The 16845-nt window shown below is 43.9% G+C and overlaps 1 protein-coding gene across 3 annotated transcripts in view; it reads right to left on the bottom strand.

Annotated features, from left to right (window-relative positions):
- Positions 1-4232: 4232 nt before the first annotated feature.
- The window catches only part of LOC136399459 (zinc finger protein 256-like), a 28264-nt gene continuing 15651 nt past the window's right edge, over positions 4233-16845 (bottom strand). Inside the window, exons 1-3 of one of the 3 annotated variants that reach the window (XM_066374636.1) lie at positions 9077-9296; positions 7664-7790; positions 4233-6417 (exon numbers count right to left, since the gene is read on the bottom strand). In XM_066374636.1, coding sequence (XP_066230733.1) covers positions 4766-6417; positions 7664-7790; positions 9077-9109 — 1812 coding nt within the window. In that variant the 5' untranslated portion in view covers positions 9110-9296 and the 3' untranslated portion in view covers positions 4233-4765. Of the gene's footprint in view, positions 6418-7663; positions 7791-9076; positions 9297-16845 lie in introns of those variants that run through there. The other 2 variants (XM_066374633.1, XM_066374634.1) reach the window with 2 other exon arrangements.

Genomic DNA, 16845 nt, shown 5'->3' with positions numbered 1-16845 from the left:
ACTGTGTTATGACCGGTCTGTCAAAACCAATTGTGGTTGTGAGTTGAGCTCTAGCTGTACTGAAAGAGTGGAACTTCCAGCCAAGAATACTATATCCATCAAAGCTATCTTTCAAATACGAAGGGGAAATAAAAACATTCACAGATACAAAAAAGATGAGGAAATTTATCACTAGAAAACCTCTCACTGCAGAAAATATTAAAGGGGGTTATCCAATCAGATACAAAGAACAAAACAAAACAAAATTACAGGTAAAAGCTTCAACAAGATCACAATAAAAACAAGATTAATCTGTGACAACAAAAACAAAAAAGGGAAGAGGACAAAGATTAACAATAGCAAAGGAGGATTAACAGTAGCGAAGGAACATGGAGTGCAGAAGCACTCATGAGATAATGGACTGCAATAAATATGATATATATCCTTTTTATTACCTAAGAATAACCACCCCTGAAAAAAACCACTACAGAATCACATGGCTTAAAAAAAGAGAGAGGAAGGAAGTATGGAATACAACCAAACAAAACAAATGACAGAAAAACAAAAGACTAGAACCAAACAAGATTCAGAGCTATCAGAAAGCAATATATAAAATGGCAATAGAAAACTCTGAATGTCAATAATTACATTAAATGTAAATGGATTAAATTCACCAATAAAAACACACAGAATAGCAGATTGGATCAAAAAAGAAAATCCAACTGTATGCTGTCTTCAAGAAACATCTAAGCTACAAGGATAGAAACAAATTCAAAGTAAAAGGTTGGAAAATGATTCTACAAGCAAATAACATCCAAGAAAAGAAGGTGTAGCCATACTCATATCTAACAATGCTGATGACAAGACAGCAAAGGTAATCAGAGACAAAAATGGTCATTTCATACTGATAAAGGGGACATTGAATCAAAAAGATATAACACTTTTTAATATATATACACCAAACCAAGGAGCACCAAAGTATATAAGACTTCTAACTGAACTAAAAATAAAACCGACAAAAATACAATTATATTTGGAGACCTCAATACACCGCTTATGGCTCTAGATCGTTCACCCAAACAGCAAATCAATAAAAATATACTGGCCTTAAATGAAACACTAGAACAATTGGATATGATAGACATCTACAGGATATTTCATCCTACAACATCAGAGTATACATTTTTCTCCAGGGTACATGGGACATTCTTAAGAATTGACCATATGTTGGGCCACAAAACTAACATCAACAAATTCAGAAAGATTGAAATTATACCAAGCAAGGCCCTCGCCGGTTGGCTCAGTGGTGGAGCATTGGCCTGGCATACAGGAGTCCCGGGTTCGATTCCTGGTCAGGGGACACAGGAGAAGCGCCCATCTGCTTCTCCACCCCTCCCCTTCTCCTTCCTCTCTGTCTCTCTCTTCCCCTCCCACAACCAAGGCTCCACTGGAGCAAAGTTAGACAGGGCACTGAGGATGGCTCTATGGCCTCTGCCTCAGGTGCTAGAATGGCTCTGGTTGCAACAGAGCAATGCCCCAGATGGGCAGAGCATCGCCCCCTGGTGGGCATGCTGGATGGATCCTGGTCGGGCACATGCGGGAGTCTGTCTGACTGCCTCCCCGTTTCCAACTTCAGAAAAATACAAAAAGAAAGAAAGAAAGAAAGAAAGAAAGAAAGAAAGAAAGAAAGAAAGAAAGAAAGAAAGAAATTATACCAAGCATATTCTCTGACCATAAAGCTCTGAAACTAAAATTCAACTTCAAAAAAGAAGTAAACAAACTCACAAAAATGTGGAAATGAAACAACATACTACCAAAAAATAGTAGGTCAAAGAAGAAATACAAGCAGAGATCAGAAGATACATAAAGACAAATGAAAATGACAACAGGACATATCAGAATCTCTGGATGCAGCAAAAGCAGTAATAAGAGAGAAGTTCATATCACTACAGGCCTATATGAACAAACAAGAGAGAGTCCAAGTAAACAACTTAACATCACATCTTAAGGAACTAGAAAAAGAAGAACAAAGGTTGCCTGACTAAGCAGTGGTGCACTGGATAGTGTTGGACTGGGATGCAGAGCAAAAACTCACCAGCTTCAACCCAAGGTTGCTGGCTCGAGCAAGGGGTTACTCGGTCTACTGAAGGCTCATGGTCAAGGCACATATGAGAAAGCAAACAATGAACAATTAAGGTGTTGCAATGCGCAATGAAAAACTAATGATTGATGCTTCTCATCTGTCCGTTCCTGTCTGTCCCTGTCTATCCCCCTCTCTGACTCTCTCTCTGTCTCTGTAAAAAAAAAAAAAAAAAGAACAACAAAGGCAACTCAAAACCAGAATAAGAAAGGAAATAATAAAAATCAGAGCAGAAATATATAAAATAAAAAACAGAAAAACTATAGAAAAACCAATAAAACAAGAAGCAGGGTTTTTTTTAAAAGATCAACAAAATTGAGAAACCTTTGGCAAGACTCACTACGGAAAAAAGAGAAAGAGCTCATATAAACAAAATCCAAAATGAGAGAGAAGAAATCACCACAGATATAATAGATATACAAAGAATTATCATAGAATACTATAAAAAACAATATGCCAACAAATTTAACAGTCTAGAAGAAATGGATAAATTCCTAGAACAATAAAATCTTCCTAGACCAGTGGTCCCCAACACCCGGGTCATGGACCAGAACCAATTCGTGGGCCATTTGGTACCGGTCCGCAGAGAAAGAATAAATAACTTACATTATTTCTGTTTTATATATATTTAAGTCTGAATGATGTTTTATTTTTAAAAAATGACCAGATTGCCTGACCTGTGGTGGCGCAGTGGATAAAGCGTCGACGTGGAAATGCTGAGATCGCTGGTTCAAAACCCTGGGCTTGCCTGGTCAAGGCACATATGGGAGTTGATGCTTCCGGCTCCTCCCCCCTTTCTCTGTCTCTTTCTCTCCTTCTCTCTCTCTCTCCTCTCTAAAAATTAATAAATTTTTAAAAAAATTTTTTAAAAAATTACCAGATTCCCTCTGTTACATTCATCGAAGACTCACTCTTTTTTTTTTTTTAAATTAAATTTATTTTTTGGCCTGACTAGGCAGTGGCGCAGTGGATAGAGCGTCGGACTGGGATGCAGAGGACCCAGGTTCGAGACCCTAAGGTCGCCAGCTTGAGCGCGGGCTCATCTGGTTTGAGCAAAAATCCCACCAGCTTGAACCCAAGGTTGCTGGCTCCAGCAAGGGGTTACTCAGTCTGCTGAAGGCCCGCGGTCAAGGCACATATGAGAAAGCAATCAATGAACAACTAAGGTGTTGCAACGCACAATGAAAAACAATGATTGATGCTTCTCATCTCTCTCCATTCCTGTCTGTCTGTCCCTATCTGACTGCCTCCCCATTTCCAACTTCAGAAAAATACAAAAAAAAATTAAATAAATAAAATTATTTTTATTTTTTCATTTCAGAGAAGAGAGAGAGAGAGAAGGTGGGGAGGAGCAGGAAGCATCAACTCCCGTATGTGCCTTGACCAGGCAAGCCCAGGGTTTCAAACGGGCGACCTCAGCGTTCCAGGTCAAGGCTTTATCCACTGCACCACCACAGGTCAGGCTGAACACTTTTTTTATTCACTCATATATAACATGAACATAGGAGAACCTCTGAAGATGAGATAATTAGTAAATGTTGAGCAATAAAACATGTTGCCATGGTTTTCTGTCCACTTTTCTAAATTTTGCTGCTCACAGCTACCTATATATTTTTCAGCTCATTTTTTCCTCAAGTTTCTCATGGAGATAGACAGGAACATCAACCTGTTCTTGTATGTGCCCTAACCGGGGACCAAACCAGCAACTTCTGTACCTCGGAATGATACTCTAACCAACCAGGCTACAAGTTTATTTTAAAACATTTAAATGAAGAACTGACTAAACCAAATATATTCTAGATGTGGAGGAATTAAATCCTTCTACACTGCCAGAAATATGCAAAAAGGTACAACCAGTTTAATTGATAATTTGCTAATTGCTTTACTTTAAATATTGACCTAGCAGACTGAGACTGTACACTGACGTACAGAAAAAGATAAATGAAACATGTATTGACATGAAAAATTACTAATTTTCACACCAGCTTTATTTTCAATAGTCCAAAATAAAAACCAAATGTCATAAACAAGTGAATGGACCAACAAATGGTGATTTATTCAAATAAAAAATATTTATCAGCCAAAACAAGATGAGCAACTAATATAACACCAATCAAGCTCTGAGTATTTATACAATGTAAATGAAAGCAGAAGAATGACTATTATTCCCATCATATAAACTCTAGAAAATAGTTATTTATTAAAATAGAAAGTATAGGCCCTGGCCGGTTGGCTCAGTGGTAGAGCGTCGGCCTGGCGTGCAGAAGTCCCGGGATCGATTCCCGGCCAGGGCACACAGGAGAGGCGCCCATCTGCTTCTCCACCCCTTCCCCTCTCCTTCCTCTGTCTCTCTCTTCCCCTCCCTCAGCCAAGGCTCCAATGGAGCAGCATTTGCCCAGGCGCTGAGGATAGCTCTGTGGCCTCTGCCTCAGGCGCTAGAATGGCTCTGATTGCGGCAGAGTGACACCCCAAGATGGGCAGAGCATCGCCCACTGGTGAGCGCACCGGGTAGATACCGGTCGGGCGCATGTGGGAGTCTGTTTGACTGCCTCCCCGTTTCCAATTTCAGAGAAAAACAAAAAAGAAAAAAAATACATACACATGGACCTCAGAGTCACTAAAAAAAACTGTACATTTCCTACCCATCTAAGAATGTCCTCCAATGTGAACTCTCATGTGCTTAGATAGGTGAAACTTGTAGAAATATGATTTGCCACATGAACTGCACCCATATGGCCTCTCTCCAGTGTGAATTCTTTTATGACAATAAAGACGAGTGTTAGAGATAAAAGTTTTCCCACATTCACTGCACCCATAAGGCCTTTCTACAATGTGAATTCTCTGATGAAGAAGAAGACCATTTTTAGAGGTAAAAGATTTTTCACATTTACAGCACAGATGAGGCCCTTTTTCCTTGTGAGTTCGCTGATGAGAAGAAAGGTGAGAGGGCCTGATAAAAGATTTCCCACATTCACTGCACTTGTAAGGTCTTTTTCCACTGTGAACTCTCTGATGAATATGAAGGTCATGTGTCCCCTTAAAAAACTTCCCACATTCCCTGCACCCATAAGGCCTTTCTTCTGTGTGAACTCTTTGATGACTACGAAGGTCATAGTTCCTAAAAAAGGATTTCCCACATTCACTGCACTTATAAGGCCTTTCTCCAGTGTGAAATCTACTATGACTATGAAGGGCACCACGAGTGGTAAAAGATTTCCCACATTCCCTGCACTCAAAAGGCCTTTCTCCTGTGTGAACTCTCTGATGAAGACGAAGGTTAGCTTTCCTGATAAAGGATTTCCCACATTCACTGCACCCATAAGGCCTTTCTCCAGTGTGAAAACTCTGATGAGAACGAAGGTAAGTGCTACAGGAAAAGGATTTCCCACATTTACTACACTCATAAGGCCTTTCTCCAGTGTGAACTCTCTGATGACGATGAAAGTGATACTCAGTGATAAAAGATTTCCCACATTCATTGCACTCATAAGGCCTTTCTCCATTGTGAAATCTCTGATGAAATCGAAGGGCAGAGTTACTGAAATAAGATTTCCCACATTCACTGCATCCATAAGGCCTTTCTCCTGTGTGAACTCTCTGATGACGACGAAGGTTAGATTTTTTGATATAGGATTTTGCACATTCACTACACTCATAAGGCCTCTGTCCAGTGTGAAGGCTCTGATGATAACGAAGGCCGGAGTTTGTTGTAAAACATTTTTTACATTCATGACACACAAAACCCTGTCCTACATTATGGACACCACGGTCCTGAAAAAGTGTCTTGTTGCACCCAGTGGTTTTCCTACATTCTTTACTGTTGTAATAAATTTTTCTCCTTTGAGAAGTCACCCAAGATGTAGACATTTCTTTTGAACTGTCCCTGGTGTGAGTAGCCAGCTGTTGAAGATGTCCGGAGCTGGTAAGGATGTCTTGCCCAACCTCCCCACAAGTAGAAGGTTTTTGGGACACATTGAAATTACAGTCCTTCACAAGTGAAGTGCTGTGCACACCTCCTCTGAAAGGCTTCTTTTCCACGTGCTGATCCTGGTTCTGGACATACTCTGAACTAAAATAAAATTCTTTCGAACATGCCCCACACCTCAACAGTTTCTGGCAGTTTTGTGTTCCCTGCTGATCAACCAAGAGGAAAATGTCTCTCAAGACTGCTCCACAGCTTTCACATGGGTGGCTCTTCTGGGAAGACAAAGCTCTATTAGGATTCTTTGCCTGTGACACTCTTACAGAAATGTTCTGTTCAATAAGTTCCTCCACATCTTCTGTTCCACAGCAGCAGCCTGACCAACAACAACAAAAAAACTGGTGAAACACATGTTGACCTTATAATAAGACAGTAATCTCATCACAAAAGTCTATCTGTTATAGCTAGGCACTATTCTATAGGATTATTTTCAAGAAAAGTGACCTAGACTCTGAGTAAATGGCTGTTATGAACTGCTTAAACTCAATGGTCTGAAAAGGTTCAAGATCTACATAACAACAACACAAAGATACAAGTGAAAGATAAAACAGAAAGAATAGAGGCAGGGTGCCTGACCAGGCAGTGCAAAGTGGATAGAGCATTGACCTTTAACACAGAGGTCCCAGGTTCAAACCCCAAAGTCACTGGCTTGATTGCGAGCTCATCTGGCCTAAGTCTGGGCTCACCAGCTTGATCGTGTGGTCACATGCTTAAGCCCAAAGGTCACTGGCTTGAAGTCTGAGGTAACTGGCTTGAGTAAGGGAACACTCGCTTTGCCTGAGCTCCCGGGCCAAGGCACATATGAAAAAGCAATCAATGAACAACAAAGGAGACAAAGGAGCTACAGTGAAGAACTGATGCTTCGCATCTTTCTCCCTTCCAGTCTTTCTGTCCCTCTCTCTTTCTCTGTCACAAAAAAGACTTTAAAATAAATGATTTTTTAAAACTTACCAAGCTACATATTCAAACAAAATAAAAAAATTTTTAAGTAATGAACATATACAGAGACAGACAGATAGGGAGAACGAGATAGAAAGGAAGAAAAATAAGAAGCATTGACTCATAGTCGCAGTCTTTGTTTATTGATTGCTTTTTCTATGTGACTTGATGGGGCTCCAGCTGAACCAGTGACATTTTACTCAAGCCAGTAACCTTGGACTCAATCCAGTGACCAATGGATCATGTCTACGATCCCACACACAAGATATTGACCCTGCGCTCAAGCCGGGTAGCCTGCACTCAAGCCGGTAACTTCGGGATTTTGAACATGGGTCCTCTGCACTCCAGTCCGACAACCTATCCACTGTGCCATCACTTGTCAGGCTTGTTTTATTTTTGAAAGTGAGAGTATGTTTATTAAACCTTGAGACAGTGAGGCAAAAATGAAGGTCTCTGGAAAAAGAATCAGGGTGACCCCAGGTCCAGCTGCTGCTTTCCATTGGCTCCTGGGTGTAAGTCTCATTTGGTCTCTTAGAGCTTAAAATACAAGAAGCAAAGTACAAGCCTGAGTAAAAGGGGCGCAGGCATGCTCAAAGAGTGCACCAGGAGAGTCAGGGTCTTACCCAGTGAGGATATAAGTGCAAAGTTCTCCAACATCACATCCAGGTACAGGCGTCTCTGAGCCTCATCAAGGAGGCACCATTCTTTCCTAAAGAAGTACACAGCAACATCCTCAAAGGTCACACCAACCTGGCAGAAGGAATACAAATGAATCCAGAACAGTTTCTTGGAGACCCCACAATCATAATATATAGAAATCATACCCATGTACGTGACCGGCTGGTGTTGCACTAGATAGAACATCTGCCTGGGACACAGAGCACCCTGGTGGGAAACCCCGAGGTTGCTGCCTTGAGCATAAATTCGTCTAGCTTTAGCATGGGGTCGCCAGCTTGAGCGAGAGATCATAAACCTGACCCCATGGGTCACCACTTTAAGCCCAAAGGACCCTGGGTTGAAACCCAAGGTTGCTGGCTTAAGCAAGGGTTTACTCACTCAGCTGTAGCCAGTCATCCACAGCACTACCCTAGTGCACAAAAGAGCTACCACTTTTCTTTGTCTCCATGCCAGAACACTCCCCAAATAATCAGGCCTATGTGTTCAGCTACCAATTTGATGTTTCCACTCCCTGTTCATTAAAATTTTTGGCAACTGACACAAAACACTCTGCCTCTCCAAGCAAGTTCGCTGAGGGCCCCACTGAAGTGAATACCTAGACTTAGCCAGCCACTCCTCTTAACCATGAGTCAATTAAAATCTGTTATTTGGCTTACTATGAGTGTCTTTGCCTAGTCAATTGACTCCTAATTACTTTCATTTTAGGTCGTGAACAACCTAACGAACCCAGCTATAAATTAATTATAACCAACTAAATAGTTTAGCAAGAAAAGACCGGTTTTCTCGAACTTCAGATCTTGTAAGAAGTTACATACAACCCCACTTTCACTCCAGGTAAGCAGGTCCCTTTTTATCCCCACCCAGCCCTGAAGTCTGGTGATCTCCTTTGTGACTCAGTCCTAAGTGCTGACTCTGACCAGCTCTGTGACCTTGAAACCTTGAACAAGGACGTCACTCCCTGGGCCTAGCTGTCCTCATCCCCCCTTACAGTCTGTTCTCTCTCTGAGCAGGTTTTGAACAATTAATAACCGCATAACGCAGGCTGTAACCCTCTCTGTTCACAACCTTCCATGGCTCCAAGGACTCTCAGAATGAGGTACAATCCTCAGCCTCTCAGTGAAGACGTGGCTGCACCTCAGGCTGTTTCATGCTGACAGAAGAGGAACCTCAGTCCTCCGGCTCCTCCCGGATCCGCGGCCCCTCAGCCTGTCACCTGTCACCCTGTCACACCGGGTGTCACCCACGAGCGCCTCACGGTCCGGGACGCCGGGTGCTGGGCTGCAGGACGTGACCCGCCCCCGCACGAGGGCTCCGGGTTCGGAAGGGTGAGGAGATGAGGGCCGGGGGGACGCGCTCACCTCAGCTGGGCGCCTCATCGCGGTCGCCGCCATCGGACTCTGCGGGAGGAGCGGGGCGGAAGCGGCAGGAGAGGAAGCGGCCCGGTCCTGCGGTTGCTGTTCGTCCCTGGCTCGGGTCACCCAGGTGTCGTCAGGGAGGGTCTCACTTGTCACAGGAACTCCACTTTTCCGCCTCTTGCGTCCAATCCTACCATCAATGGTAGCTCCTGACTCAGACTCAATTGAGAAGAGGAAATGCCAGGCGGTAAAGCAATGGAAGTCCCGCCCATAAGCCAGCTAACCCTGAAATAAGCATTCTGGGTAATGTAGTTCCTGCAGTCTAAAGAAGGGTTCTCTTAATTCCTTAGCCTACTACAGGAGTGGATTTGGGGACATATACCCAGTAGTGGGATTCAACTATTTTAACAATCAGTTTTCTGCCCTAATAACCATTTTCAGTATTAAAAACGATATACCCGGCCCTGGCCAGTTGGCTCAGTGGTAGAGCGTCGGCCTGGCGTGCGGAAGTCCTGGGTTCGATTCCTGGCCAGGGCACACAGGAGAGGCATCCATCTGCTTCTCCACCCCTCCCCCTCTCCTTCCTCTCTGTCTCTTTCTTCCCCTCCTGCAGCCGAGGCTCCATTGGAGCAAAAGATGGCCCGGGCGCTGGGGATGGCTCCTTGGCCTCTGCCCCAGGCGCTGGAGTGGCTCTGGTCCCGACAGAGCGACACCCCAGATGGGCAGAGCATCGCCCCCTGGTGGGCATGCCGGGTGGATCCCGGTCGGGCGCATGCGGGAGTCTGTCTGACTGCCTCCCCGTTTCCAGCTTCAGAAAAATACAAAAACAAACAAACAAAGAAACGATATACCCAGCGACATGGACAAGAGTGTGTTGGTTACCAGGGGGAGGGGAAGGGAGGAGAAGGAGGGAGTGGGAGGAGGGGAAGAGCACAAAGAAAACCAAATAGAAGGTGACGGAAGACAATTTGACTTTGGATGATGGGTATACAACATAATCAAATGTCAAAATGACCTGGAGTGGTTTTCTTTGAATCTATGTACCCTAATTAATCAATGTCACCCCGTTAAAATTTTAAAAAAGATATACTGAAAGGTAGTTTATTATTCCATGCATTTAATACTTAAAGGAGAATAAAAGAGGTACCAAAACTATATCATTATAAGTTTTAAAATATTAATTAAAAAATAAATAATACATGATAAAACGATAAAACTCTTATGTAAGATATTTCCACATTGCTTCTTTTTTTTTTTTTCGGAGACAGAGAGATAGTGAAAGGGACAGACAGGGAAAGAAAGAAAGGAAGTAAGAGAGATGAGAAGGTTCCATTCTTCACTGTGGCACTGTAATTGTTCATTGATGGCTTTCTCATATGTGCCTTGAGCAAGAGGCTCTAGCAGTGCTAGTGAACACTTACTCAAGCCAGAAAGCTTGGACTCAAGCCAGCAACCTTCGGCTTCAAGCCAGGGATCATGTGTATGATCTCATACTCAAGTCAGCAGCCCAGTGCTCAAGCTGGTGAGCCTAATCTCCAGCTAGCAATTTTGGGAATTCGAACATGGGTCATCTCTTTCCAGGTCCTATACTCTATCCACTGTGCCACCACCTGGTCAGCCTACATATTGCTTCTTTTTTTCTTTTTTTTTCTTTAAAGAGACACAGAGAGAGAGATAGACAGGGACAGACAGACAGGAACGGAGAGAGATGAGAGCATCAATCATCGTTTTTTTGTTGCAACACCTTAGTTGTTCATTGTTTGCTTTCTCATATGTGCCTTGACCGCGGGCCTTCAGCAGACCGAGTAACCCCTTGCTCAAGCCAGTAACCTAGGGTCCAAGCTGGTGAGCTTTGCTCAAACCAGATGAGCCCGCGCTCAAGCTGGCGACCTTGGGGTCTCAAACCTGAGTCCTCCGCATCCCAGTCCGATGCTCTATCCACTGAGCCACCGCCTGGTCAGGCCAAATTGCTTCTTGGTTGGCATCTTCACTTGCAATTTTTCTCACCTATGGATGGAATGAACATTTTTTACAACACCATAGAATAAGCTGTTGTGCAGATAAACATAAAAAAGAAGAGTAAGAAATATAAATTTGTGCCTGACCGGGCAGTTGCGCAGTGGATAGAGCATCGGTCTGGGATGCAGAAGGACCCAGGTTCGAGACCGTGAGGTCGCCAGCTTGAGCGCGGGCTCGTCTGGCTTGAGCAAAAAGCTCACCAGCTTGGACCCAAGGTCACTGGCTCGAGCAAGGGGTCACTCGGCCTGCTGAAGGCCCGCGGTCAAGGCACATATGAGAAAGCAATCAATGAACAATTAAGGTGTTGCAACGAAAAACTGATGATTGATGCTTCTCATCTCTTTCTGTTCCTGTCTGTCTTTCCTTATCTATCCCTCTATCTGACTCTCTCTCTGTCCCTGTAAAAAAAAATATATATATATATATAAATTTGTGATTTTCACATTGGGTGGCTGCTCAGGCACCAACCTTAGAGAAAACCCTGATTACAAGTGACATTTTAACAGCCGGTTCACCAAATTAAAAAAAAAATTAGATATGGGTTCTGCTGAACTGGTGCTAACTGGCTGAATCCCACCACTACATATTCCCCGAGAATACATTCAGACTATTATGTGTGCTCTAGTACTGCCTGTAGAAGTGATTTCTAGGGCATAGTTGTCACTGATGCTCCCGTGAGGCTTCCCTTGCCCTCTGGTGTTGCCTTTCCTTCTTCAGGATGTGCTCTTTCTGATTTCTAGGCATCCTCTTTTTTTTTTTTAAATTAATTATTTATTTATTACAGAGACAAAGAGTGTGTCAGAGAGAGGGATAGACAGGGACAGACAGACAGGAACGGAGAGAGATGAGAAGCATCAATCATTAGTTTTTCATTGCACGTTGCAACATCTTAGTTGTTCATTGATTGCTTTCTCATATGTTCCTTGACCGCGGGCCTTCAGCAGACCGAGTAACCCCTTGCTGGAGCCAGCGACCTTGGGTTCAAGCTAGTGGGCTTTTTCCTCAAACCAGATGAGCCCGCACTCAAGCTGGCAACCTCGGGTCTCGAACCCGGGGTCTCAAACCCGGGTCCTCTGCATCCCAGTCCGACACTCTATCCACTGTGCCACCGCCTGGTCAGGCTAGGCATCCTCTTTCATGACGAATAGGCCATCTCCCATCAGGATTTTTCATGCAGAATGTCACTGGGACAGGTGGCTGAACTTGTTCATGATATCTGTCCTGCTTCAGTTCAGAACTTTATGCAAATTTAATGTCACAAAACAGACACGAATACTTAAGGTCATCTGCCTCTGATGATATCAAAAGTCTGAGCTCTGCCTGTGCCAGAGTGGCTAGGATCAGGCTGGATTTATAGGGACAGGGACAGAGAGAGAGTCAGAGAGAGGGATAGATAGGGACAGACAGACAGGAACAGAGAGAGAGAGATAAGAAGCATCAATCATCAGTTTTTTTGTTGTTGTTGCAACACCTTAGTTGTTCATTGACTGCTTTCTCATATGTGCCTTGACCGTGAGGCTATAGTAGACCGAGTAACCCCTTGCCTGAGCCAGCAACCTTGGGTCCAAGCTGGTGAGCTTTGCTCAAAGCAGATGAGCCCACACTCAAGCTGGCGACCTCGGGGTGTCGAAACTGGGTTTTCCACATCCCAGTCCGATGCTCTATCCACTGCGCCACTGCCTGGTCAGGCTCAGGTTGTATTTCAACTGATGCTTCTGCCTCTAATCTACTTTAAACAATGAAGAACAGGTTGAGGACATCAAAGACTGCAATTACAGGCATTCCACAGAGACAATGCTGGTTGGGTTCCAGACCAACCAAAGTGATATGCCAATAATGCCAATCACATTAATTTGTAATTTCCCAGTGCATATAAAATTTATGTTTATAACATATATTGTTGGCCCTGGCTGGTTGGCTCAGCGGTGGAGCGTCGGCCTGGCGTGCGGGGGACCCAGGTTCGATTCTCGGCCAGGGCACATGGGAGAAGTGCCCATTTGCTTCTCCACCCCCACCCCCTCCTTCCTCTCTGTCTCTCTCTTCCCCTCCCGCAGCCAAGGCGCCATTGGAGCAAAGATGGCCCAGGCGCTGGGGATGGCTCCTTGGCCTCTGCCCCAGGCGCTGGAGTGGCTCTGGTTGCGGCAGAGCGGTCCCCTGGAGGGGCAGAGCGTCGCCCCCTGGTGGGCAGAGCATCCCGCCCCTGGTGGGCATGCCGGGTGGATCCCAGTGGGGCGCATGCGGGAGTCTGTCTGGCTGTCTCTCCCCGTTTCCAGCTTCAGAAAAAAGAAAAAAAAAGAAAAAAAAACATATATTGCTGTAATCTATTATGTGTGGTATAAAATTATGTCGGCCCTGGCCAATTGGCTCAGCAGTAGAGCGTACACCCGGCGTGTGGTAGTTCTGGGTACAGTTCCTAAACAAGGTACACAAGAGAAGCACCCATCTGCATCTCCACCGGTCCCCCTTTCCTTTATCTCTATCTCTCCCTTTTCCTCCCGCAGCCAAGACTCCATTGGAGCAAAGTTGCCCCAGGCACTGAGGTTGGCTGCATAGTCTTTGCCTCAGGCGCTAGGAAGGCTACAGTTGCAACAAAGCAATGCACCTGATGAGCAGAGCATCGCTCTCTAGTGGGCATGCCAGCTGGATCCCGGTCGGGCACATGCTGGGGTCTGTCTCTCTGCCTCCCTGCTTCTCACTTTAGAAAAATACAAAAAAAAAAAATGTAATGTACATACACTAACTTTAAAGTACTTTATTAGATCCTTGTCAGTTAGCTGAATCAGTTAAGGACATTGCCTCTAAATAACAAGGTTGTGGCAGCGCAGTGGATAGAGCGTCAGACTGGGATGCTGAGGACCCAGGTTCGAGACCCCAAGGTTGCCAGTTTGAGCATGGGCTCATCTGGTTTGAACAAAAGCTCACCAGCTTGGACCCAAGGTCCCTGGCTCAAGCAAGGGGTTACTCGGTCTACTGAAGGCCCATGGTCAGGGCACATATGAGAAAGCAATCGATGAACAACTAAGGTGTCGCAATGTGCAACGAAAAACTAATGATTGATGCTTTTCATCTCTCCGTCCCTGTCTATCCCTCACTCTGACTATCTCTCTGTCTCTGTAAAAAAAAAAAAAAAAAAAAAAAAAAAAAGTGCAACTGAGTGGAACAACAAATGTTTCCCTTTCCCTGCCCCCTCTCTCTCTTCCTCTTTCTGTCTTTCTAATAATCAATAAAAATTAAGCCCTGACCAGATAGCTCGTTTGGTTGGTGTGTTGTCTCAGAGTGTAGAGGTTGCTGGTTTGATTCCCTGGTCAGTGCACATACAGATGCAGTTTGATGTTTCTATGTCTCTCCCTGTTTATCTCTCAAAATGAAAAGAAATAATATTTTATTGACTAAAAAAGAAAGCAAACCATCATTCGTACCTTTCTTGGGTTGCAATGTTTTTCTGGATGGACAGTCTTGTCTAATGTTTTAGAAAATGCATTTATCTGTAAAGATCAATAAAACACATCACAATAAAGCAAGGTATGACTGCATTAGACAACCTGGAAAATTTTGCTAGACAAATCATCTAGTTACACCATCATACATACAATAAATATAACACAGGAATGTAACACAATTTCTTTTCTTTCTGTTTCTTTTTTTTCAAGTGAGAGTTCAGGAGATAGTTCAACAGACTCACAGATGCGCCAAACTGGTATCCACCTGGCAACCTCATCTGAGGGCAATGCTCGAATCAACCGAGCTATTTTTAGTGTCTAAGCTTGACGCTCTGACCAACGAGCTATCCTTAGTACCTGGGGCCAACCTTGGAGTCATTGGCTGCAGGAGAGAAACAGGGAGAGAAGGGGGATAGGGTGGGGATTAGAGCACATGGTCACTTCTCCTGGGTGTTTTGACAGGAATTCAACCTGGGACATCACATATTGGCTCAGTGCTCTATCCCTTGCACCAACTCTGCAGAGCCACAAACTTTAGAAATAATAAAAAGCAGGATGCATAATCTAAGCATAAATGAGCGTGTATCTGCTATATAAATAAAAATGTAAATGTTTGGGCCCTGGCCGGTTGACTTAGTGGTAGAGCATCGGCCTGGCATACAGGAGTCCCAGGTTCGATTACCGGCCAGGGCACACAGGAGAAGCGCCCATCTGCTTCTCCACCCCTCCCCCTTTCCTTCCTCTCTGTCTCTCTCTTCCCCTCCCACAGCCAAGGCTCCATTGGAGCAAAGTTGGCCAGGGCGCTGGGGATGGCTGTATGGCCTCTGCCTCAGGCGCCAGAATGGCTCTGATTACAACAGAGCAACGCCCCAGATGGGCAGAGCATCGCCCCCTGGTGGGCATGCCAGGTGGATCCAGGTCGGGCACATGCAGCAGTCTGTCTGACTGCCTCCCCATTTCCAACTTCAGAAAAATACACACACACACACACAAAAAGTTTGTTTGTTCAAAGTTAAATTTCTGAAAGTTCTTCACCGATTGCTTTGAAAATTTGACACAACGTTGCATTCGAATATACCGTGTTTTTATGTTTTTATATACCTACTATTATATAGCTGTCATACCTGTGACAGGTAAAAACATGCTTTTTTGAAAAACAGCACCATCTGTTGGACGTAAAAGGAACACACGCTATACTAAATATTTTACGATGCCATTTCAATGTTATGGGAGAAATATAAATCACACATGGCTGAAGATATTTTTTGTCGAATATGCAAGGAAAACTGAAATATGAACATGGATTTCACAGCAGAAATCTACCATGAAGCATTGATAATGATTGAAGATTTGTGCTTAGAAATCAGGAACAAAAAAAAAAAAAAGAAAAGAAAGAAATCAGGAACAAAGTTCTCAATCAATTGGGAATGCCATCACCGAATCGATCTGCTTTGTTTGATATAGAATTGCGTCGTGAACAAAATTACAACACGGATGATCTTTTGTTGTATGTGCAAATATTCCTAAGCTAACATTTGAGCAAAAAGGCATTTACAATGCCTGACCTGTGGTGGCGCAGTGGATAAAGTGTCAACCTGGAAATACTGAGGTCGCTGGTTCAAAACCCTGGGCTTGCCTGGTCAAGGCACATATGGGAGTTGATGCTTCCAGCTCCTCCCCCCTTCTCTCTCTCTGTCTCTCTCTCTCCTCTCTAAAAATAAATTTAAAAAAATTTTTTAAAGGTATTTACGATCAAATAATGCAAACCGTCAATAATGGGGTTGGAGAAATCTTCTTCTTAGATGCGCCAGGAGGAACTGGTAAAACGTTTCTAATTACATTGATTCTGGCAGCAATTCAATCTCAAAATGACATAGCCTTAGCTCTTGTGTCATTCGGAATAGCTGCGACATTGCTACCAGGTGGAAGAACTGCTCATTCCGCTTTGAAATTGCCATTGAACATGCAACTCATTGAAACTCCCACGTGCAACATTTCCAAAGCATCCGGCATGGGAAAAGTATTGCAGAAATGCAACCTTATTATTTGGGATGAATGAACAATGGCACACAAAAAACCGCTCAAGGCTCTTGAGCGATCATTGCAAGATTTGCGTGGAAACATCAGACCATTTGGGAATGCATTAATATTGCTTGTAGGAGATTTCAAGCAAACATTACCTGTAATTCCTTGATCGACAACAGCGGATGAAATAAATGCTTGCCTGAAATACTCTACTTTGTGGCGACACGTAAAGATGTTAAAATTAACTACAAATATGCATGTCCAGCTGCAAAACAATCAATCAGCTGA

Source organism: Saccopteryx leptura, chromosome 3 (genome assembly GCF_036850995.1).
Source record: "Saccopteryx leptura isolate mSacLep1 chromosome 3, mSacLep1_pri_phased_curated, whole genome shotgun sequence".
NCBI classification, from domain to species: Eukaryota; Metazoa; Chordata; class Mammalia; order Chiroptera; family Emballonuridae; genus Saccopteryx; species Saccopteryx leptura.
The sequence above is the reverse complement of the archived record's forward strand: the minus strand, read 5'-3'. Positions and strand labels throughout refer to the sequence as shown.